General features: G+C 36.6%; 1 protein-coding gene and 1 long non-coding RNA gene across 3 annotated transcripts in view; one reads left to right on the plus strand and one right to left on the minus strand.

Annotated features, from left to right (window-relative positions):
• LOC105948047 overlaps positions 1–25999 on the plus strand; it is a 321644-nt gene that overhangs the window by 112498 nt on the left and 183147 nt on the right. The window lies entirely within an intron of this gene.
• Positions 1–25999, minus strand: part of prr16 (proline rich 16) — a 173923-nt gene that overhangs the window by 45702 nt on the left and 102222 nt on the right. The window contains exon 2 of the mRNA XM_018090692.2: positions 2494–3361. Within this exon, the coding sequence (XP_017946181.1) occupies positions 2624–3361 (738 nt within the window). The 3' untranslated portion in view covers positions 2494–2623. The remainder of the gene's footprint in view (positions 1–2493; positions 3362–25999) is intronic.

Here is a 25999-nt window from a genome sequence, read left to right on the forward strand (position 1 = left end):
CCCATCAAGGTGGCTTTTTATAATGTGTTCAGCAAAATGCCAAAGCCAGATTCCAAACTCATCTTGCTAGGAAGAACAAGATGTTAAATCAATAGAAAGATTGAAACATATAGTATTATTTTAGTCAAACCAAAATCAGTTTGTGTAAACTCATTTATAGAAAACTGCCTATTGCTAATGTTGGGTATTAATATTTGTTTTATTTAGGTACTTACTCTTTAAGGAGATTGTTCTGTATACAGACATATAGAGGCACATTTATCAAAATTTGAATTTGTGACGTTTTAGAGTTTTTTTACTACTTCTAATAAATTCACAATTTTAAAAAACTTACTCATTTGTTCCAAGCTAAAAAAAACTTAAAAACCTCAAACTGAATAAATAGCTTAGCTTTTGCCTAGTACAGCTCCCACTGACTTCTACATGACCTTGCAAGTTTTTAGATGCCAAATTTTTTTATTTTGCTTAATGAATAGTTCATTTGAAGTTATGATTCAAATTCATGAATTTTAGAGCAAAACAAAATTGAATTGCTATACAAATGAAAATGCAAATGTTGATAAATCTAATCCATAATTTATGTACCTGAAATGAGTGATTTATGTTTTTATAACTTTCAGAAGATTTCATAACAAAAAAAGTTTTGTTTGAATTCATTTTGACAGAGCCAAACCGGGTTTATCTAATCATTGGCTCATGGTTCTATGGAGGCCCCTCGCAAAAGGATTGCATCACTGCACTGATGCACCACTACTCATCCAGCAAAATCAAACTTGTCGATTAATGTCTGCCTGATTTTTGGCCACATATCAGTCAGGAAGGCCATCGGTGGGTTCCATACATGCACCCATAAGCTGCTGAGTTGCAGCTTTTATCGGAACGTTTATGGCCACCTTTATTGTTAATACTGTATTGCAGGGGTCCCCAACCTTTCTTACTCGTGAGCCACAGTCAAATGTAAAAAGACTTGGAGAGCAACACAAGCATCATAAAAGTTCATGGAGGTGCCAAATAAGGGTTACGATTGGCTATTAGGCAGTCTCTATGCACACTATCAGCTTTACAGGGGGCTTTATTTGGTAGTAAATCTTGTTTATATTCAACCAAAACTTGCCACCAAGTCAGGAATTCGAAAATAACTACCTGGTTTGGGGGCACTGAGAGCAACATCCAAGGGGTTGGTGAGCAACATGTTGCCCCTGAGCCACTGGTTGGGGATCACTGCTGTATTGTATAACAAGTTAACAGCTTGTCAGTAGTTCTCAGAACTTATTTTGTTAGTAATAAGCTTTTGTTTAAAGGAGAAGGAAAGGTAAAAACTAAGTAAGCTTTATCAGAAAGGTCTATGTAAATACAGCCATAAGCACTTACAGTAATGCTGCACCGAGTCCTCAATTAAAAGAAACACAGGATTTCTTGTCTCCCTTCATTCCTGAGGCCATAGTCTGTGCAGCTCTCTCCTCTTTCCCCTCTCCTTCTCCCCCCTCCCATAAGAATTCATAAATCTCACTCCCCCCTTCCTTAGGAATGTGTAATCTGAGCCACCAACAGCTAGAGCTGCAGCAGGAAGCTACAAAGACCAAGCTAAAATGGCAGCTGCAATCTTAAGTAAACGAAGGGAGCTTCTAGGGCTCTTTACTCAGGTATGATAAAGCTTTCTGCAGAATAAGTATAGTGTTCTAGGTGGCACTATCTATTGGCAGTAAAATGCCAATTTGAATTTCCGTCTCCTTTAAGGTGTACTTTGAGATTATTAAGTATTGTGTATATTTATGGTACTATTAAAGTAAAAGTTGAAGATGTACTGTACATGTTATAACATTTTTGGCATTTACTCAGCAAAGTTGTATCACACATTATAAAAAATATTAAAACACAAGACCTACTAGAAAGTCAGAGCAATTATGACAGAGGGTCAATAATGAAACCATTGTCATTATACAGGTATCGGACCCCTTAACCGGAAACCCATTATCCAGAAAGTTCCGAATTACGGAAAGGCCATCTCCCATAGACTCCATTTTAATCAAATAATTCACATTTTTAAAAATGATTTCCTTTTTCTCTGTAATAATAAAACAGTACCTTGTACTTGATCCCAACTAAGATATAATTAATCCTTATTGGAGGCAAAACAATCCTATTCGGTTTTATTACTGTTCAAATAATGTTTTTAGCAGGCTTTAGGTAGGAGATCTGAATTACAGAAAGATCCCTTATCCGGAAAACCCCAGGTCCCGAGCATTCTGGATAATGGGTCCATACCTGTACTTTTAAACCATTAAAATAATATAACTTACGAAATGATTGTCTTATCACTTTTTTGCATTTACTCAATCTCTGTTTTGCATTTACTCAAGTTGTATCACACATTGTAAACAAGACCTACTAGGATGTCAGAAGTCAGAACAAATATGACAATCAGAGGGTCAATAATGAAACCATTGTCAATTAATTGTCATATTTTTAAGCCATTAAAATAATATAACTTACCAAATGATTGTTTTATCACTTTTTTAAGGATATCAGGGACTATTTGGACTTCTTATTGCTTTAAAGTGCTCATTGTCTAATTTCCTTTATACTCATATAAATAAAAAATGAAGATAAAAAAATAAAAATATCACACAGTTGTAGTGGTTGATTTCCTCAGTATAGTCTTTTGAGGTTTTGGCGCAGTCTGTGGAGGCTGAGTTCCTGGTTTTTGAAAATGATGGCTACTACTGCTGTTTATTCCTAGTCCTCCATTTTCAATAGGGAAGGGAGCAAGAGATGGTTTTGGTAAAGTAGAACAATGGTGCGGAAGTTTTCCTGCTATATGGACTGGCTCACCATGTAGATGTAAATCTCTGTTTTTTATATCCGATTGCACGTCACAGTCAGGACAATAGCCATGATAGAGAACATTTTCACTAAAACGCACACGTTCCCTAGTTGAGGATTGTGCACACCGTTCTTTTTCTGTCCTATGTGTCATAAGTGTGTCTGGGTTTTTTTCCACTTTAAAATTGTGAATGGCACATCTTTCCCCATTGGGAATGCTGACTGGTCCTCCAGGAAATCCACCATTGCGAATTAAAATTCCATGGTTCTTTCCATTGTTTGCGGAAGAATCTTCAAGTTTCACTGGTGTCAGCCGGGGTGGTGGTGGCGGTGGCTTGGGTTTTCGAAGAACTGTAAGAACAGCAGATGGATGTGCAGGGGGGCTTATAAGCGGTGCATTGGCACGAACCTTGATCTTCTCTAAACTGGAAGCTGTTGTGCTACTTGAGCTACTGTTCAGGGTGTCTGTTTTAGAGCTGTCTGTCATCTCATCCTCCAGCTGTAGATCTGAGGTTAGTGTATCAATTTGGTCAACCACCTGCAAGGGAAAAACACTTTATTTTAGTTAAATGGTTTTTCATTTATAAAATATTTCCTTCTCCTGTATTAGAAATAGTATATTCAGTTAATTACTCTTTTATAGATGGTACAGTATAAGTGAGCTAAGATGATTTTTAAGTATATAATGAAGAGTGTTCTTTTTGTAAGCTGTTAAACAAGGGTGCACTTGTTCTATTCTCATTAAATATTAAATATAATGCCCAGGACATGCAGAATACAGTTTGTTCTTTAATGTTGCCTGAGGAACTTCCAGACTAATTTAGTCTATAAACTGTTCGGTCTTTAGCTACGCAAGTTGTTGATTGTGCTGAGATTACAGGAATAAATATGAGAGGAAGCTGTGGAAGAGTGTTTAGGCTAAAAACAGAAATGATATTAAGATATAAGAAGATATTGTGTATATTGCAAAAAGTGTGTATTTCTGCCAGTGCTAACGCAGCATTTATATACACATACCTAAAATAAAGTAAAAGTACAAACTATGGAGAAAGCTAATTTAAATATAATGCAAAAAATATAAACTGATTTTGTTCTCACTTTATTTAATGTACAGTGGCAAGTGTTAACCTCTTCCTATCCTCTCTGAACCTTATCTTTGGTTACTCTCCAATTCCTTTGTTTTTAGAACCCACATTTCATCATCTTCCATTACTGAGCTCTAACCAGATTGAAACAACTGTCTTCCAGTTTGGTTTTTATGGCTGTAAAATGCTTAATGCTATTAAGCCAGTGGTTCTGGGTGCATCTTTGGCTCTAGGTGAATCAAGAGGTAATTTTCATGTCTCTGCCCATAATTCCTTAAGTGATGGTTAAAACCTCAAATTCTCTGCTTGTGTGTGCACGCTCCATACTAGGATTTTAAAATAATTGCATGATAATCTATATAGGATTATTTGTTAATTGAAAATTTGAACCATTCTGATAAAACATAATCCTCTTTGTAGCAATCAGTGCTATGGAACCTTAATACTAACCCATCCTTCAGTGTCCTGAATTAAATGTACGTTGTATTAAGTCTTAACTTCATGTAATTTCTTCTTTGTTGCTTAATGTAAGCTTGCCTTTGATGTGTTTAATACAAATGCTTATTAGGTTGTTTCTGTATATGTAAAAAAGAAATAATACCAAATGCTGTACAATGAAAGAATCCCAAAAATGTAAATGTACAATAATGCAAAACTCAGTAAAGCATAATGTATAATAATACTTAGGAAATTACCAGATCCACTAATAGTCCTATTGTTTGTCATATTTTAATAATGGAATATCCATTCTAATCTACTTTTCTATATGTAGGCACAATAATAATTAGAGAATTTTGCCCATACCCCGCTAATATAATTTAAATAGCAAATGATAAAAAAACAATTGTAAAAATGAGAGCAAAACTGCATATTTCACAAGCCAATACTGCTCTTAAACTGTGAATATGAATTATGCATAATTTAAAACGTACATAGCGGTGCCATATTTCTATTCTACTTATTCAGTAAGATTTTTTATTACATACAGTACTGATGCCACCTATTAAATGTACTATCTTTTTTTCCACTGGTGGATAGGTCAAAAAGATTGTCAAAAGCTACAGCATAATACATTTGCACAAAGGAAAAATTGTTCACACATTGGACAAATTATTCACATTGCACATATATTTGCTGATAGCAGCTTTTATTACATTCCCTATAAAGATGATATTATCCCTATTCAGATTACAGTTTATTCAGATTAGGTCAAGTAAGTTATTTATCTGAAGCCAACTCCGTTTTTTTCTCTATGGGGATATAAATGTTTTGTTAGGAGTGTTATTTCAGTAATTTTTTTACATTTTCAATGTTAACATATTTTTCATGATTACCCATAATTTTGTCATGTAGAAGTCAAATAACAGAGGGTCTGGCACACATAAATGAATATAATTAGGAAGTTCCATGACTTGGCCTTATATGTCCTTGGAAGACTCAGCAGATGTATTTTATTTGGTCGAGGGACAACATTTGGCCAGGCCCCAATTAGATTATAACAAGACAGTAAGCATCTGAAAACACCGATTGTGCTTACTTCCAAAACCATCTACTACATCAAAGCACTCCCAATCATATTCTAATGGACATTTAAGATGGGCTTACAGGAGTATTTAGCAGAGCAAATAGGCATTCTCCCCAAATATGTGTCTAACTGGGCAGCCACACAGTTCGAGAAATATTGCTCTAATTATTGATTTTACTATGTTGTTCCTATGTTCAGCTCATTTCCTATTGCTGTTTTAGAAGCCTTAGATTATTAAGTGACTCGCCAAAGTCCTTAAGGACTTAACACGGGAATCATGCCAAATACTAACATACGTCTCCCTAATATGCTGTACCAGGTATCACTGAGAACATTATCACCTATACGTACACACCGAGGCACAATTAAACACCTGTATTAGAAATATTAGCCAAACTAGCACAGATGGATGGTATGTTATTCCAATTTTTTAAACCTTGATGGTACAGTCTGAAGAATCTAGATTTTTAAATCACTTCTAACAATTAAATGGGTTAATTGCCATGAGATTTACCTTTGGTATGGTGTAGCAGAATTCTAAGACAACTGCTGTTGGGCTTTTTATTTTTAATTCTTAATTTATGCAACTCCCAAGCCTGGAAATAAATCAGTTTTCTGGTTGCTAGGGGTCATTTCCCTGTCAATCAGGAAGCAGTTTGGAAGAAATAAACAAAGATGATAGTAGAAGGCCTGAAAACCAAAATAAGCAATCAAAAATAAAAATTGCAATAGAACAGAAACTCACAACCAATCTGTTGCTGGTAAACAGGAATGACTATCATTAAAAATAATGTAAAATGTCAGCATCTAAAAGTGTGCAAGTTCATGTAGAAATTAATTGAAGTTGTCCAAGCAATTTTTTGAGTGTTTCTTGACCATAGAAAATGACAAGTAGAAGGCAAATTTTCTGCATTCACTATTTTTTTTCAGTTAAATTTGATGGGGAATTTTATGTTCATATTTTTAATTAATAAGTACACTTTCGTGTTTGCTATGTTTAAGGGGCCTATTTACTAATGTGTGCAGTTCTTTTTTTTTATGACACGTGGTTTTTTTTTGCGCTAAAACTTTTCTTTTATTATGCGAAAAAGTCAAGAAAACAGTAATACAAAACTTTGCCATCTCAAAGCTGTCGAGGTCATGTAGAAATCCATGGGAGCATTCCTAGGCAAATTGGAACAATCTATATTTCATTCATGGTTTTAGAGGTTTTTGTGTTTTTTTCCACGAAGACTCACAGGAAAACATAAAAAACACAAAATTCATGTTCTTTTAGTTTTTGGACCTTTTAACAAATGACTAGATATTTATATTTTTAGTGGAAACAAGTTTATTTGTAGTTTCAAAAAGCTCTAAAACCACAAAAATCAGAATGTTGATAAATCTGAGTTTATTTGAAAATTTGACAAATAAATAGGCCTCTAAAAGCTTAGGTAAAGGCAGAGAAGGCAACTCTTTTCTGAAGCAATTTGGGGGCATTTTAGATGCCGCTGTCCCCACCTCTGTTCCTCCCATACCCCACACCTGTTCTGCCCCCCATTGTTCTCCCTGCTCCACTGTTTCAGATGACGTTGGAGAACTTCAATTGTCAGTTCTATGCATTTCAATGGTGTAGAGTTAAGTTAGGTTTTGGGAAAATTAGCGACAGCAGGAGAGGGGCTTAAACTTGGAAAACTCCTGAAAAATACGGTGGCGTTGACATGTCTGTAAAGATAAAGCTTTTTATTAAGAAGTACAGGTATAGGATCCATTATCCGGAAACCCATTATCCAGAAAGATCCGAATTACAGAAAGCCTGTCTCCCATAGACTCCATTTTAATCAAATAATTCAGATTTTTAAAATGGATTTCCTTTTTCCCTGTAATAAAAAAACAGTACCTTGTATTTGATCCCAACTAAGATATAATAAATCCTTATTGGATGCAAAATAATTCTGTTGGGTTTGATCAATGTTTTATTGATTTTTTAGTAGACTTAAGATATGGAGATCCAAATTACGGAAAGACCCCTTATCCGGAATACCCTTGGTCCCGAGCATTCTGGATAATGGGTCCTATACCTGTATAAGAAACGTATTGATGGAAAATATAGTAGATCAACTGAAATAAAAGAGAAGGCTTGACCCTGGAGCTGTGATCAGTGTCACTGTTAAAATACTTAAAGGAAAACAAACAATGCAGGTCTCTATAAAAGTATATTGCATAAACAAACTCATATGTAAAACCCTGCTTCATCTAAATAAACAATTTTCATAAAAATATACTTTTTTAGTAGTATGTGCTATTGTGTAATCCTAAATAGAAAATTGCCATTTTAAGAATTAAGGGCCATCACCTGGGATCATAGGATTCACAGTGCACACAAACAAGCCAAGGCACACATAAATGCTAGGCCCCATCAGCCAATGAATGGACAGAGTTCTGCTTTTTGCTTCCACACTACTTCCTGTTACAGTTAGAGCTGCATTATTTCCTGTCAGCTGATCTCTGGGGGGGCACCCAGCCCATCACTAAATGGTGGCTCAAGGGAAAAGATGTAAAAGGGCAATATTTACTGATATATATATTCCAGTTTGGTGAGATTCTTTAATAGGTCACTTAACATAATTTAAACTATCTGTTGGTTAAGTATTCATTCTGGGGGTATAGTTTTCCTTTAATACAGAAAACAGAGGTGAATGCTTGTGTTACAAAGCAGCTAATTGCAAACTGCATTCATAGTACAAAAGTAAGCAGCACAACTGCCTATACAACCTACTTTCACTCTCTGTGCAGATCTTTGTTGAGTATTCCTATTTGAAATTAGAATTCTGGGTTACTGTGACTGCCCAGGAGATATCCACATTTGCCTGAAGCACGTATTGACATAAAAAGATATCCTGCTCATGGCAAATCTACCCGAGAGCTCATTTGCCTTCACACGATAGCAACACAATATGCCTTGCTGTCCAATTATCCCAAACAGTGTGCACTGAGGACTTTAACCTTTCACTGTGTAACTGCTGGAAATAATTCCATCTATTGTCTTCTAAGGCCTGTGGTAGCTGGACCACATTGCATTATATATACTGAGGCAGTAATTGCCGTTTTCTGCTGTTTTTCTATGTAATCCTTTTCTATTGCCTTAACATTTCATCACTTTTATTGCTAGATATTTTAAGGATGAAATAACAAATATACTTTTTCTGAAACATCCAATTCTACCCTTTTGAGAGGTGCTTTATTTATTAAAGCCAGGCTTCCTTCATAATTATTTGTGGAAACAGTGGCCTTCTGTAGCCTGTCTGTGGATTACAATATGGCTGTATAGAAGAACAGAATGAAATCCTTACTGTATGTAGGCAGTAACCATTGTTAACAATCCAAAAAAACTAAAAACCCTTTAGTAAATGTGTACCGTGTACCTTTAAACCCACACAACAAAAAACAGCAGTCAAAATTTTTAAACTTGTTTCCAGAAGAAAAAACAAATCCCCCTATCAACCCTGTGTCCTTTCTGGCATTAAGAACAGAATGCATCCAGCATCAAAATGCTGTAGATCAATAGGCCTTTAAACTGCAACTGATATAGCCGTGCAGACAACGGAATATGAAATACACATTGGGCTGTAAATATCTTTTTCAGATGTTCTCACAGTCATTCAAGTTTGTTTTCCTTTTTATAAAGCAAAGATATATTGCTCTAAGCGGATTTGTTTTCTGTACTGATATCTTTTATTACACACCGCAAATCAAAAATTGCAGCCTGCCTTGAGATAAGATGACTAATATATTTTTAATATGGATTAGCAATACAACTTTTGCTTTAAACCTCACAATAATTGTCCTGTGAGGAGTCGGGAAACTGAAGCTGCCTACAAACAGGTTACCAACAAAAAATATATATTTTCTCTGTTTTAAATATAGACCCTGCATTGTTATTAGTAGTAATGATTAGTGATGGGCAAAAAGTTTCGGCAGGCATGAATTTGCGGCGAATTTTCACGTTTCGCCATTAGCGGAAAAAATTCGCCACACGTCCAAAAATTGCGACAAAACAATAGCCGCGGGCGACGAACCAATAGCCGCGGGCGACGAAACAATAGCCGCGGGCGACGAAACAATAGCCGCGGGCGACGAAACAATAGCCGCGGGCGACGAAACAATAGCCACGCAACAAAATAATAGCCGCGGGCGACATTTTTTTTGTCGCACGACATTTTCACCGTTTCGCCAATTTTTCGCCATTTCGCGGATCTTTTGAAAGATTCGCGAATTTTTCGGCGCAGCGAAACGGAACAAATTCGCTCATCACTAGTAATGATAATGCAGAAGGTGCCTGTAACATAATTATGTGCACTTGCCCAATCTCTGTAACCCTCTCTGTAACCCATGGCTACCAGTCGGAATAAAGAAAGTACACATCTAATTGATTACAGGACTTGAACTTTGCCTATGTTTGTGCATACCCAACATAGTAAATTTAATTATCTAGCATTTATTAGAGCAGGCAAATTATACTTAAAATCAGGTTATTTATTAAAGATGTACAAAAAAGAAAAAAAAATGAAACTGATACTCTCATTTAACCCATCATTCTATGATCCACTCTCAGCAAAATTTGTACTTAAAAATTCCCTCTAGAGATATTTATACTAGTAAAACCCTATGAAAAGTGCTATATACAGATTTGAAGCCCACCAGTAAGCATTTAGCTATACTATCATTTTTTTATTGATCCTGGTAGAGATTTTGTTTGGCCCCACGCTGCCCCAGGACTCCCTAGAGGTCTTGTAATATTATGATTCTAATGTTCTGGCCAGTGAACATGTAGTAAATAAAAATATTCTACAGCACTAGATATGTTTGCCAGCACTGATTTATCTGTGTACAGGGATAAGAATATATAGCTGCATTTTGCATTATTACAGGTAATACACAAGGCAGTTACCGGCAAGTAAACCTTCATTTTTATTATCCCAGTACAGCCTGTGAAAAAATATTAGCATTTTTTGCAAATGCACTTTATTTTTAATAAATCTGCCCCCTAAATGAATGATATGGTATAACTGGGAGTGTTGCCGGCTGCACAAGGCAATAACCAGCACTCATAATACTTGGGATAACATGTTAGAATGTATAGCATATAGTGACAGATACCATAGGTACATGCTTGCATTGGTATTCCCCTATGCTAAGCACAATTCTGCTGAAAGCTAGTACAGTAACTGAGTACCAAAGAGAAATAATGTTGGTATAGTGAAAACCTTTGACAGATGCACATATGACTACAAAGCTCATCAAAAGTGATGGTTACCAAGATGCAGCACAAAGAAAATAAAGGGCAAAGAAGAAAAAAACAATACAGGCAGTGAGCATGCCCAGTAGATACCTCTTTGAGGTCTACATAATTGGAAAGAGAAGAAGCAATCAGAAAGCAAAAGGGGGTGCATTGAGAGATAGTATAGATAGATAAATGCAACAATCTATATAAAACAAATTTACATTTCAGGTTGTTTTACACGTAACAAAGATAAAAGAAAACAACTCAAATTCTGTACCGAGAGTCTATACACAGATAAACATGGAGTGGGATATTGAGCAGTACGAGAATGCCATATCTTGTATTTAAGAGTTAGCAGACAGAACCTTTCAATTTGCACAAAGAAACATCGGATTCTTTTAAAACAATATGTCTAAAATAAACTTATGACGAATTTAAAGGGTGTGCTGGTTACAAGCTTTTAATGCAGAACTGAATATAGTATAACAGAAATTTGTATTACATAAAACTTTAGAAAAGTTGCTGACAGAAACTACAAAAAAACTAATAAAAAAAAAACAAACCCTGGATGACTAAGGAAATTGCCAACTGTCGGCCAGACATTGACATCATTATTATAGTTTCGATTTTATGCAAGTATCAATGGAGAATTATCATGGGAGTGTGCCCTCTGTTATACAGTATTTGTTATAGTGTTTTCTACTAACAAGGATATCCACTTGTGCTTTATAAAGAACCATGTGGTTTCTAGATCGCCTGTGGTTATTTATCAACTGTAATCACAAATATCAGAATGGCTATAATTTAATGCTTAAGTCACAACAACTAAAATGTTCTGGACCAGATAGCTGCTGATATTCCAAACTGGAGAGCTGCTGAACATAAAAGTAAATCAATAACTATGAATAATAAAAAAAAAATTAAGGTCAACTGCAAATTGTCTCAGAATTTCACTTTACACATCATGCGAAAAGTTAATTTTAAGATAAACAACCCTTTTAAATATCCATGTTCAGCCATGGCCAAGAGGGTGCACCTCAAAACTAACGCCAGGGATATAGTTCCAACAAAAAATCTAATATTTTGAGGTATTTGTGTTCTTTTTGTTCCACATTTGAAATTGTTTGTGATTTTTTCAATTAAGATCTTTTAATAAATGACTAGAGATTTGTGATTTAGTGTTTATTTGTGGTTTCAAAACCACAAAAATAAGAATGTTGATGAATGTGCCTCCACATTATTCTGCTCAATATCCTTCTCTTAATGTTTTTACTGGCTGTTGGCCTAATGAGGATAAAAAGTAAAAAAACACCCCCGACTGCACAAACAATATCAACTCCACCCAGTTTGCCTGAATATTTGCCTGCAGGACTGGCCTGCTGTCCCACAAACCTGCAATATACTGTTGTCTGCCAGTATTGATTTTCTAGCAGGTTGTAGAAAGATTCCTTGAGATATTGTGCTTTAGCCAAACAAGACTTGGCACTGGCTCAGCTAGTGGGAAATTACTTATAGTATTTTCCAACTGAATTATTGATATCCTAAAATAGTGAAACTTACTACTGTGGCTCTGCCAACTGTATTGTGTGAATATTAAAGGAGAAGGAAAGGTAAAAACTAAGTAAGCTTTATCAGAAAGGTCTGTGTAAATAAAGCCATAAGCACTCACAGAAAAGCTGCACTTTTCCTCTATCCTCTATCAGAAGAAACAAAGGATCTCTTGTAAACTTTTTTGTAAACATGTTCTTTGGGTATCTGACTTCCTCTCTCAGAAAAATCCTTCATTCCCAGGGCCAGAGTATGTGCAGTTCTTTCCTCTCTTGCTTCCCCCCCTTCCATAAGAATTAATAAAACTCCGCTCCCCCCTCCCTTAGGAAAGTGTAATCTGACTTATAACGGCTAGAGCTGCAAGCAGGAAGCTATGGAGACCAAACTAAAATGGCAATGTTCAATCCCTGTAAAGCACATATAGCTAAAACGATGAACCTTATACAACATTTTAATCTTTATCATTATCATAGTAATCATACTCTGATTATAAATGTATCATTTTTTTATAGTTTTTTCCGCTCTTAAAGAGATACTGACACCAGGAATTATATACATCTATCATAACATTGTCTTTATATGCTACTTATTATTTGCCTTAAAAGTATTACCCAATGCTTTAACATTCCCTATCTGATCCCCCATGTCCCTGTATGAGGGGGCGGCCATATTTGTGCAGCAGGAGTCCCTTAGCATTAGAAGCTGTAAGCTGAGAAGGGACAGTCAGGTTGGCAAAACAATTAATGAAAAATGATTAACATGACCTATAGATAAAGTTCAATATACATTAATATTTTAAAGAGTAGTTTTTTTTTGTGTCAGTATCACTTTAAAGGCACAGGGGCTGGTTTAATAAAATGTAAACATGAAAAATTAGAATTTCCAAGTTTTAAATTTATCACAATTACAATTACTTTAAAAAATATATATATATATACAGTGGAGGAAATAATTATTTGACCCCTCACTGATTTTGTAAGTTTGTCCAATGACAAAGAAATGAAAAGTCTCAGAACAGTATCATTTCAATGGTAGGTTTATTTTAACAGTGGCAGATAGCACATCAAAAGGAAAATCGAAAAAATAACTTTAAATAAAAGATAGCAACTGATTTCCATTTCATTGAGTGAAATAAGTTTTTGAACCCTTTAACAAAAAAAGACTTAATACTTAGTGGAAAAACCCTTGTTTGCAAGCACAGAGGTCAAACGTTTCTTGTAATTGATGAGCAAGTTTGCGCACATTTTAGGAGGAATGTTGGTCCACTCCTCTTTGCAGATCATCTCTAAATCCCTAAGGTTTCGAGGCTGTCTCTGTGCGACTCTGAGCTTGAGCTCCCTCCATAGGTTTTCTATTGGATTAAGGTCCGGAGACTGACTAGGCCACTCCATGACCTTAATGTGCTTCTTCTTGAGCCACTCCTTTGTTGCCTTTGCTGTATGTTTTGGGTCATTGTCGTGCTGGAACACCCATCCACGACCCATTTTCAGTTTCCTGGCAGAGGGAAGGAGGTTGTCGTTCAGGATTTCACGATACATGGCTCCGTCTATTTTCCCGTTAATGCGAATAAGTTGTCCTGTGCCCTTAGCAGAAAAACACCCCCAAAGCAAAATGTTTCCACCCCCATGCTTGACGGTGGGGACGGTGTTTTGGGGGTCATATGCAGCATTTTTCTTCCTCCAAACACAGCGAGTTGAGTTAATGCCAAAGAGCTCTATTTTGGTCTCATCAGACCACAGCACCTTCTCCCAGTCACTCACAGAATCATTCAGGTGTTCATTGGCAAACTTCAGACGGGCCTGCACATGTGCCTTCTTGAGCAGGGGGACCTTGCGAGCCCTGCAGGATTTTAATCCATTTCGGTGTAATGTGTTTCCAATGGTTTTCTTGGTGACTGTGGTCCCTGCTAATTTGAGGTCATTAACTAACTCATCCCGTGTAGTTCTAGGATGCTTTTTCACCTTTCTCAGAATCATTGACACCCCACGAGGTGAGATCTTGCGTGGAGCCCCAGAGCGAGGTCGATTGATGGTCATTTTGTGCTCCTTCCATTTTCGAACAATCGCACCAACAGTTGTCACCTTCTCTCCCAGCTTCTTGCTAATGGTTTTGTAGCCCATTCCAGCCTTGTGCAGGTCTACAATTTTGTCTCTGACATCCTTGGACAGCTCTTTGGTCTTTCCCATGTTGGAGAGTTTGGAGTCTGCTTGATTGATTGATTCTGTGGACAGGTGTCTTTTATACAGGTGACTAGTTAAGACAGGTGTCCTTAATGAGGTTGACTAATTGAGTAGAAGTGTCTAACCACTCTGTGGGAGCCAGAACTCTTAATGGTTGGTAGGGGTTCAAAAACTTATTTCACTCAATGAAATGCAAATCAGTTGCTATCTTTTATTTAAAGTTATTTTTTCGATTTTCCTTTTGATGTGCTATCTGCCACTGTTAAAATAAACCTACCATTGAAATGATACTGTTCTGAGACTTTTCATTTCTTTGTCATTGGACAAACTTACAAAATCAGTGAGGGGTCAAATAATTATTTCCTCCACTGTATTCAAAGATCAATGTATAAGCATTGCATTAAAATGAATGAATTGCAAGTTGCCTAAAAGAACAATCCTGAACAATAGAGTCAGCCTAATAATTTTCCTTGTGGCTTACAAAATGTGCATATACTATACAGGTATATATTTTTGAATACAAAATCCTCCCCTCGGACAAACTTGGCCAGCTGTTGTCCACAATCGCCTATTTATGTCACCATAGGTATGTGAACAATGTCATTACTGCTTTTTGACAAATATATTCATGAACTATTTGGAACAGCAACAAATTTTGTAATTTTTTTGTCAATAATCCTCCAATTCATTGCAATAATGCACAGCTTTAGGAAGCACAAAGACGTCTATCTAGCACAGCCCAGACAGTAAAGCCATTGACAAAGATTACTGCAGCTTGACATATAATCGATTAGACAAAAATGTCTGAGTCATTAGACTGATAGATTTGTTAGTACAGCAAGTGTTCAATGTGCTTATTCTGTGTCACTGTGTAACGATGCACTGTAAATAGCCTTTCCTTTGTCAAATATTGCATATCTTAGTTTAAACCCATGTCAACTGATTCATGTCAACTTTTCATATTTATATATAATTTCGTCTTACTGGTGTATATGGAATTTTCTTGTGTCAACTGTAAAATAGATTTGAATGTGTTAAATTCCGAAATAAAGCTTTGTGATGAACATTTTTCTGGGTTTTCTAATAACCTTGTCAGTATTGCAGAAATATAGAAATTGATGCATTTAAATAATCTTGAGGCATAAGAATTAGAGAAAGGCAATGGTTTTCTTTTTACAGAAAATGTGTCTGTAACATACATCTCTTTTTTAAAAGATGGAAGATGTACTTTATCTTGGATAAAAACAAATGTATTATATAAAATAAATAAATAAATGTGTTATCACAACTTCAATTAAGCCCAAACAAATTTTTCTCCTAGTACTGAAACATGGGGGAATTTGGATATGATCTGACAGAAATGAATATTTTGTTACTGAATGGGTTTTTCCCCCAACAAGGGGAGGTAATAGAGTTTCAAACCTGAAAAGAAGGGAGGCCTCTCGAATAAATGGGTTGAAAATCCTAAAACCTAGAGGTCTGAATAAGATCTTGATTTTTTTTTTTATATAATTCAATTAATAGCGGTTATCGTGAATATACTTTATACCGTTTTGTGATTGGAGAAACTTTACTCATGTTGCGACGCTATTCCATTTTTTTTTGCACAATGAAATGAACTAAAGAAGAAAGAATGCTGTTTATTTTGTATATTGCATGGAATTTTGGAATACTGATTTCCCTGTCAGCAAAGTTTATTATGAGAGAAATAGTTATGGGCGAAAATGTTTGGCATGCATGGATTTGTCGCGAATTTCTGCATTTCGTCATTAGCGAATTATTTTGCAAAACGGACATCAAAATTTGGCTCATAAAAATGCGCCATGAGACAAAAAGTTGTCACCTGCGTCAAAAAATTGCCAGCCGCATCCAAAAATCTTGCCCATGTCAAAGAAATTGGAGAGAGCGTAAAAGCAATAAGTCGCGTGCATCAAAAAAATGACACGTGCAACAATTTATTTTGGCTAAATTTTTCATCATTTGGGGAAGCTTTTGCAAGATTTGCAAAATTTTCATCACTAGTGAGGAAGTGTGGTCTGGGTTAATCTGTACATAAAAATCGTAAACTGAAAAAAAACTGCACAAATAAGAATAATAATGTGAATTTCCTAATATAATATTCTTAATTATATAGTTATTGCACAGCAAATTTAAATTGCGCATTGCAAACTTTTAAGGCATGCTTGTAGGTGGCGTAATCTTTTGGCGCAACCATAACAACTTTTTTTATTAAGAAGTTTTATTACATACGCTGCACAAACTATAAAATTTGCAAACGTTCTTTCACTGTCGGAAGTGGTCGTTAAACAGTTTCTGTGTTCACAAAAGCTATATTAAATCCAAGCAAAGGCATATTTGTAGACACAAAGGCATACATTTCCGCATTGCTTTTTACTACCTTCCCCCCATGTGCATTATAGAATAAATATAAATCTACTATGTTGTCATTTTTTTTCTAAAAAAAAATATATATATAGCTTTGCACTGCTTAGAATAAAAAATAATTGTGATTTATTACCTAAATGGTTTACTGGTCTGTTATTCTATTACACATAGAAAGTGCAGCATGTATATTAAAAATGTGTTTAAAAAGAAAATGATTTAACATTTTCCCCCATTGCTTTCACTCAACGTGCGCTTTTTCTAATGCGTTGCCAATTATGTGAAATCTGATACTTCACTGATTGCAGATCTTTTCAATCACAGTAAAGTGACCATAAAGATATAATGCACATTAATGCCAATTACATTAAGTGGTAATATTCCAGTGCAATTCACAATGTTACGCTACATGGGCAAAAAGGTTTAGCAAACTCCCTTTTAAATGCATCGTTCTAAGTGCATTTGAAGCTTTAGGTCAATTTCAGAATTACTTTTTAAATAGCAGATAAATTGTATTGCCTAGTAGTTTCCCAATATTACTTTGTTTACAATACATGTACATCTGACACAGTCCCTGACCTTGAATTTTATCCAGTACATAGGAAAAAATATATAGTTGTTATTGGAATACTATATTCCCTTTCAATCTCCACATTAACTTTTTAATAAGTAAACCTTTTTTTTTCTATGAGTAAAATTACTCTAAACAGCCTCCAGAATTACCTACCTTTGTCCCAGCATTCTCTCTGACCTGGTTCCTCAGTCAGAAGGTATTCTTTTTCTTTGCTTCCATGTGCAGAGTGAAGCCCCGCCCCCACTTCCTGTTCAGGGGTCTCATAAAAAAAAACCCAGCTAATGCACAGACTGTCTCCTGCTGCCTCCAGGCATGTGCAGAAGGCTCTCCACTCCGACAACCTTGTTGAATTGAAGAGAAAACTGAACAGGAAGTGGGGGCGTGGCTTCACTCTGCACACGGAAGCAAAGAAAAAGAATACCTTCTGACTGAGGAACCAGCTCAGAGAGAATGCTGGGACAAAGGTAGGTAATTCTGGAGGCTGTTTAGAGTAATTTTGGGCAGGTTTGGGCAGTCTTGTTATTTATAAGGTCGCTATAATGTATTCTTCCCCCTTTTGGATTTGTCTAATGGAAATATAAAGAGATGGATCTATATTTATTTTGCTTCTGGTTTAGATATAGCTTCCTGGTTCACAGTGAAGTTTTTGATTCTTTTTACTTCCATTGTTTCTGCGGTTGGCTGGCCACAAGCTTCCTTAGTTACATTGTGGTCATATTGTGTTACAGTTTAAGGGAGTATGTGTGAACATTTTTGGGGGTATGGCAAGCTGAACAGGGAATAATAAAAAAAAGCATTTAAGCTCAACTATGTTGTGGTGATATGAGGGGTTTATTGTCATGCAAACGACTGCAACGTAGGCAATTACACATTGTACAATTCTGCACCCACATAAAATAATAATGACTTCTTTTTTTAATATGACTTTTTAGCACATATGACAACACAAAATTATTGCTAGGTGTTTTGAATATGGAAGATGCCTGTACAGTTTTACTGAGGACACAGCAGTGTAACAGCAATGCAGTCAAACCTAACACACACACACAGAAAATAAATATTTTTGTTGTGGATAATCAAACAACACAAGAAAAAAATACATTAAAGGAGAAGGAAAGGTAAAAACTAAGTAAGCTTTATCAGAAAGGTCTATGTAAATACAGCCATAAGCACTCACAGAAACGCTGCACTGAGTACTCTATCAAAAGAAACACAGGATTTCATGTTCTTTGGTATCTGACCTCCTCTCTCAGAAAAATCCTTCATTCCTGGGGCCGGAGTCTGCACAGCTCTCTGCTCTCTCTTCTCTCCTGCTCCCTCCTCCCATAAGAATTCATAAGAATTCACTCCCCCTCCCTTAGGAATGTGTAATCTGCACTACCACCAGCTACAGCTGCAGCAGCACACTATGAAAACCAAGCTAAAGTGGCAGCTGCAATCTTAAATAAACAGAGGGTTCTTCTAGAGCTGTTTACTCAGGTATGGTAAAGCTTTCTGCAGAATAAATATAGTGTTCTAGGTTGCACTAATGTGGCGAATCTATTGACAGTAAAATGCCAAAATGACATTGGGTAATTATTACCAATAATATAATGTTAATTTCATAATCCAGTTATAAACCCCTCTTCATGCTTGATTAAAAAGTAGTGGTGAGCAAATTTTGTCACCATGCATGGATGCGCTCTTATTCGCTGCCACATTTCTCCATTGGTTTTTCGTGAAACTGCCTCAAAAACTTGTAGAGTGAGGAAAATGTTTTGGTTGCTTCAAAAAAAGTTGCGATCATGTCAAACGAGTTGTGTCAAAAAAATTGGAGTTGTATAAAAAATTCACACGGCAAAAAAGTCCTGCAGTACCCTTGTCTCATGAATTTTTCACTGTTTTTCAGCAGCTTTGCAAATTTTTGGCCTAATTGTGTATTTATGGCCACAGATGCTGAAACTGGGAAAATAGTATATTAACTATTAAAAAAAGTGATGAATATTGATTCTGCGAATCTTATTTCAATCTTGTTGAATCCCAGGAATATCTGGGAAATGATCGCTAGGGTAAATCTGTAATGTCTGAAGACCAATGTATTCACAGGAGATTTGCTATCGTAGGTAGTACAGATTTCTCATGAGTGACAAATCCCTTTCCTGCTATTACCCTTAGAAAAATATATTTTATATAATGTTTTGCAAATGTCATATTTGCAGGTTAACCTAGAGACATAGCGGTTTGAGTATAAACAAAATATTATATGCAAAGTACTTCAGTATAAAGATTATTTTGGAGTGTAAACCATTTAATTTATCTAACAGTATTATATAAAACTGGGTTACATACGTATTATATATGTATACAAAGGGCTTTCTAGTCACACACAAAACTCAGAGCAGCTACAACCAAGAATGTGGCCTCCTTTAAAAAAATGCCAACATATTCAAGGTAAGCAATGCTCCAATATAAAAGATACACAAATCCCAAGCAAACAGAACCTTCTCTGTCATTTAAAGGTTTTCACCCAGGCACAATGGATTCCCTTGCCAATTTTATTTTCAGATGCAAATTAGAATTCCAACAAGAGCAGTAACATGGATTTTACTGGCACTTGATGAGATACTAAATAACCCTTTAGAAAGGTTTTGGCCTCCTCCTAACACAGGTTAAACCGTAACATTTTTAAAGAGAAAGAAAAATAGCATGCACTCACCCACGAAGTGAAAACCGGAAATCACCTGGTGAAGAAACACAGAGACAGAAGTGTAACACAGAAACCACCAAGCTAAAACAGAATCATAACACATACAACAACGAATCCAAATGCTTTAAACAAGACTCCCTAAACAGAAAGGGGCATAGGAACACAAAAATAGAAATTAAGAATAAAAAATTACAGGATGGCCAAAAATCGGATTTAACCACTCTCGGACTTAACCACTCTCCTACTACGTCCGTGTTAGTTATAAATTAATGTACAGCGATGTGTAAATTTCTGGTGCTATATAAATATATGGTGATGATCTTCACTGATAATTTATTTTATACCAATGGGACAACAGATTACACTGCAAAACGTAAACCATTTTAATATAAAATAAATATTAATCTACTGATTACGTTGTACTAGTTACAAGCATTTAGCCCTGGGTAAGTCTAGCATGTTATTCTATTGTATAAAGTGGAACCAATGATCTTATTTGTTCTACATATATTGCCTGCTACCTACTGGCAGTACCAATCCCACATTTTGACTCATGATACATAAGATAAAATAATAAAAAATGCTTTTTGTTCAAGTCTTATAAATATAATTAATTAATGCCTGCCATCACCACAGTTAAATTATTTTTTGATTAATAGTTATTTTAATAATCATTATCTTTTAAGGGGGGTTGAAAAATATTATTTTAGGCTGGTTTCCATTTCGCATTACTTAATCAGACATACCTCTATATATTATATATGTATAGATTTAGCAACCTTACTTGACTACTACTTCTAAGTTTAGGGGGCCTATATATCAATGTACGATTACAAAAAAATATTTTTTTTCTAAGTTTTAGAACTGTGCGTATTTTCTGTGATTTTTTCGTTAATTTCCACAACTTTTTCATACTTTGTGACAATTTGTGCGACAAAATCGTATTTGTCGCAACGAGTATGAAAGTTTCGGATTAATTCAAGCTTTGGTATGGTGACTTTCCTTGGGCCAGGTTGGAGCTGCAGAGTGCCATTGAGCCCTATGGGAGACTTTCCTTGGGCCAGGTTGGAGCTGCAGAGTGCCATTGAGCCCTATGGGAGACTTTCCTTGGGCCAGGTTGGAGCTGCAGAGTGCCATTGAGCCCTATGGGAGACTTTCCTTGGGCCAGGTTGGAGCTGCAGAGTGCCATTGAGCCCTATGGGAGACTTTCCTTGGGCCAGGTTGGAGCTGCAGAGTGCCATTGAGCCCTATGGGAGACTTTCCTTGGGCCGGGTTGGAGCTGCAGAGTGCCATTGAGCCCTATGGGAGACTTTCCTTGGGCCAGGTTGGAGCTGCAGAGTGCCATTGAGCCCTATGGGAGACTTTCCTTGGGCCAGGTTGGAGCTGCAGAGTGCCATTGAGCCCTATGGGAGACTTTCCTTGGGCCGGGTTGGAGCTGCAGAGTGCAATTGAGCCCTATGGGAGGCTTTCCTTGGGCCAGGTTGGAGCTGCAGAATGCCATTGAGCCCTATGGGAGACTTTCCTTGGGCCAGGTTGGAGCTGCAGAGTGCCATTGAGCCCTATGGGAGACTTTCCTTGGGCCGGGTTGGAGCTGCAGAGTGCAATTGAGCCCTATGGGAGGCTTTCCTTGGGCCAGGTTGGAGCTGCAGAATGCCATTGAGCCCTATGGGAGACTTTCCTTGGGCCAGGTTGGAGCTGCAGAGTGCCATTGAGCCCTATGGGAGACTTTCCTTGGGCCGGGTTGGAGCTGCAGAGTGCCATTGAGCCCTATGGGAGACTTTCCTTGGGCCGGGTTGGAGCTGCAGAGTGCCATTGAGCCCTATGGGAGACTTTCCTTGGGCCAGGTTAGAGCTGCAGAGTGCCATTGAGTCCTATGGGAGGTTCCAAAATCGTGCATTGAAGGTTCAAAGTCAGAAAGGTTTTCCCGCCATTTTCGATTGTTTGGATACCAAAATTTCGTGACTATCGGATCGCCATTCGCAAATGATCATTTCAGTACGAAAATTTCAGAACTTTCGTATCGTAAGTACGAAATCTTCGCATTCAAACGAACAAAATTTTTGTGACTTTTGCAATCATCAGAAATTATCGGATTTGGATTTGTACTTGAATGCTGCTATAGTTACTGCCCAGGTGCAAATTTACCATTGTTTATAAACGACCCTCAGTACTGACTCTCCTACTATGGTTGGCAGAAATGCAATTTGCAAATTCATGAAAATGTTAGTGTACATGGGGGCGATGTTGGATCTTCTGGCAGTTCCCTGCAGGAGATAGTTGTAAAACATGAAATTACAAACTTTCATACAGCGTTGATCCCCAGATCATGGGGAATAGAAGTGACTTTAAACTATTTATGTCCAATGCTGGTAAAATAATGTCTGAAGTGCCCACATCCAACTCTTTAATCACTCTCAGATTCCGGATTCCCCAGCAGCAATTGGCTGCCCTGGAGGGCACTGCATTATTATGGGCTTTGGGTGAGGCGTAAAACAACGGAATATGTGATTATTTGCTCACAATGTTCTTCACCAGTGATACCCAACTGGTGATATTGTGTCAGTGTGCCAGCAATTGTCTGTGCCATAGGCATGGTTGGATCATCACGTAGTTTGCAATATGTGGCTGTACTGTTCAGCTGACCCAAAATATTATTAAAACAATGACTTTTGTCAAGCGTTACCAACACATCTCCTTTATTAGGTTGTAAACTATAGTTGCTTTATGATTCAACGTGTGCAATGCAACTGTAAGTAACAGACTAAATACTGTTACTATTTCAGACTTGTGGTATCAGACCCAAAATGATTAACATCCTTGGCAATCATGCTTATTATTACTGTCTCTACAGCAAGTGCACATATAGGTGGCACCACAATACTAGTTACTAGTACTAGTTAATCCAAATTGTTTAGCAGTCAGTACAGTACTTATATTAGTTAGTGGCTGAGGTTGTTTCTTTCCATCTGAAATATACTTTGACCTGCAGTAGTCTATATAATATTTGTACAGTATGTCCAATTAAAATGTGTCTGGCTTAGTAGATGTTAGGTTCCTGCTGTTGGCAACGCGGGAGCTGCAAACGCTGGTATACATGAAGAAGAATTTACCCGAACTTTATTTTGGCCAGAGAGAGTGCAATAATGTTTCAGGCAGTCACGCCACCCATAATCAGATAACATAATGGTGTACACATACAGGTATATATAAGCAGGGGTTGGGAATGTGAACGGTTGTGCTATCAATTACATAATCACAATTTTACATTAGAAACAGGTATAGTGTCCACAATAGTTCAATAAAAAGCCCAATAAAAAGTCCAAAAGTGTATCCAATAAGAACATAATACAATTATCTATAAAAAAAACTTATGCCTGCCAAAAGAAAGTGAAATACAATATTTAAACAGTATGCAACATGTTTTCTCGGCTCTACTATACAAACCAGTTGGAATGTTACCTTTACTGTTATTGCTCAAAATATCCTTCCTAGCATTAGCCACATGGTGACCCACCAAATATACACGTCTGTTACTGTAATTTTCTGCATCACCTAACTCATGAATGTTTGGTGCTTAAGTTTCTCAGTATCTTTACAAAATTGCTGGATGACACAATCAACTTATTCTCTGATCTTTTTTTTACCACTTACTCGCAGGCACTCAGTTCAGTCAACTGTGCCTCTACATCCCATATCTGTACATTTGTAAATGAAATGGTTTGTTAGAGGCAGGACAGTCTTGAAGAGGGCCCTAATGTGCAATGAAACATTCATCATGTATATGCTAATGCACTAAAATCTACATTTCAGTAAAGCAGAGCAATGGTCTCTTTCTCATTTTCCCCCAGATCCACACATGCATACTCTATAGACTTACAGACACATATATATTTCTTCTTTATAAATCACTGTAACAATCTATAAGAATATCATTTGACAAATTATAAATAAACCACTTTTTATAGAGATGAGGACCCTAAAATGCTAAAATATTGGATTTTGGAATTATTGCTTTTTTGCTTTGCTTAGGTGCCTTTAGAAGGCAAAAGCAGGGCTGTCAGTTTGTCCCACTTACTGTATGTCCATTTTGCTCAGACAGTAAATAAGCCCTCATGTTAAATATCTACCCATATATACTCGAATATAAGCCGATCCGAATATAAGCCGAGGTACCTAATTTTACCTAAGAAAACTGGAAAAACTTATTGACTCGACTATAAGCCTAGGGTGGGAAATGCAGCCGCTACTGCTAAGTTTTAATAATCAAAATAAATACCTATAAAATTACATTAATTGAGGCATCAGTGGGGTATATGTTATTCAATATTTATTTCAAAGAAAAACAGTAAACTAGCTCTGTAAGTGGAGAAGAGGGTCAACAAAAACAATGAGTACTACCTCATGCTCATAGCACATTGGCAAACTGGCAGCAGACCCAGTCCCGGAGGGATGTAAGGGGAAATAAGTATTGCTAGTGGGAGCCTAGGCCAGGGCACTGGAGGGTCTGGTTGCAGGTGGCCTAATTTGCACACAAAGGAGAGAGGGTGCTAGTCTAAAGGGACCCATGGCACCTGACTCGAGTATAAGCCGAGGGTGACTTTTTTCAGCACATTTTGGGTGCTGAAAAACTAGGCTTATACTCGAGTATATACAGTAATTTTTTAGTCTCCTGTTGTTTAGCAAAAATATATTTAAATATAATAGAATATTTGCAATTTGCAGAAAAACGCTGATATTTACAGCATTTCAAAACTTACTAAGAGCCATTAACAAACTGGAAGGAAGGGTTCAAAGTGCAATAAAGTGGTGCAGTTCAACATTGTTTTGCGCTATGTACCGTATCTTTCAGCCTTAATGAATTGCTGCAGGTCTTTACATTCCATTCTGAAGCACAGAGACCTGCCGCCTCCCCTATGAATACAGAGTTGCCTGCATTGCCTCCCACCCTCTAACTATGCTCATTTGCACAATAACACACACATTATGCACAATACTGTCCACTTTGTATATTGGTTGTGGTGAGGTGTTTAATAAATAAATACATAAGGTTTACTGCACAAAATGAGAAAATAGAATAATGTCTATTTACTATGTACTGTGCTGATGTACTGTATTGAAAATTGTTATTGTCTGGTCTGCTGGGTTAGCACATTATTTTGCTGCTGTGTGTACTGTTGCTGGATCTGCACTTTTATTCACTGCAGTATGTTTTATATATTGTGGTAACAGGTGTTGTTTTTTGCAAATAAATTTGCGAAACTGCAGAAAAATTTGCGAAATTGAGAAGAATTTGCAAAACTCAGCTATTGCACACCTTTGACGCACAACTTTTTTTGCTGTGACTTTTTTGGAACATACGCAATGTATTTGACCGCCCTAAGACTTGATGAGATCGACACTTTTTCCGACGTGCCCCTGACTTTTTCCTCACTCAGCAAATTTTTTTCACTGCAAATTTTTACACCGTTTCGCTAAGAAAAATCTGCCAGTGGTGAAATGCGGAAATTCGCAGCAAAGCCATGTCTGGCTAAAAATTACTCTCATCACTAAACCTGACTTGACTATTGGAAGTCTTTCCTGGAAGCCAGTTATTTTATACTTTACACAATACTAAATCTTTCAAGATTCCGTTTAGATGAGTACCTATCATCAGTTTTTCTGTGGATGCACTTTCACTTAGTTCTGAGAAGTGAAACCATGAGATAATATACATAAAAGCAGATTTAACAGGTTGAGTTGTAGAAATTAAGACTCTGGGGGAATAATCTAAAAAGGAAAGTCAGGTCACAGCATATACAGTATTAAAATAATAAAAAATGAAAGATAATGGTCTGTTATCTGACAGTTTGTCGTAAAGAGGCGTTTTGAAGAGCTTGGAGTTTATTTAAATGTTAGTTTTAATAACCAATTTTCATAGCAGCATTAAATAAAAA

This window comes from Xenopus tropicalis, chromosome 1 (genome assembly GCF_000004195.4).
Source record: "Xenopus tropicalis strain Nigerian chromosome 1, UCB_Xtro_10.0, whole genome shotgun sequence".
NCBI classification, from domain to species: Eukaryota; Metazoa; Chordata; class Amphibia; order Anura; family Pipidae; genus Xenopus; species Xenopus tropicalis.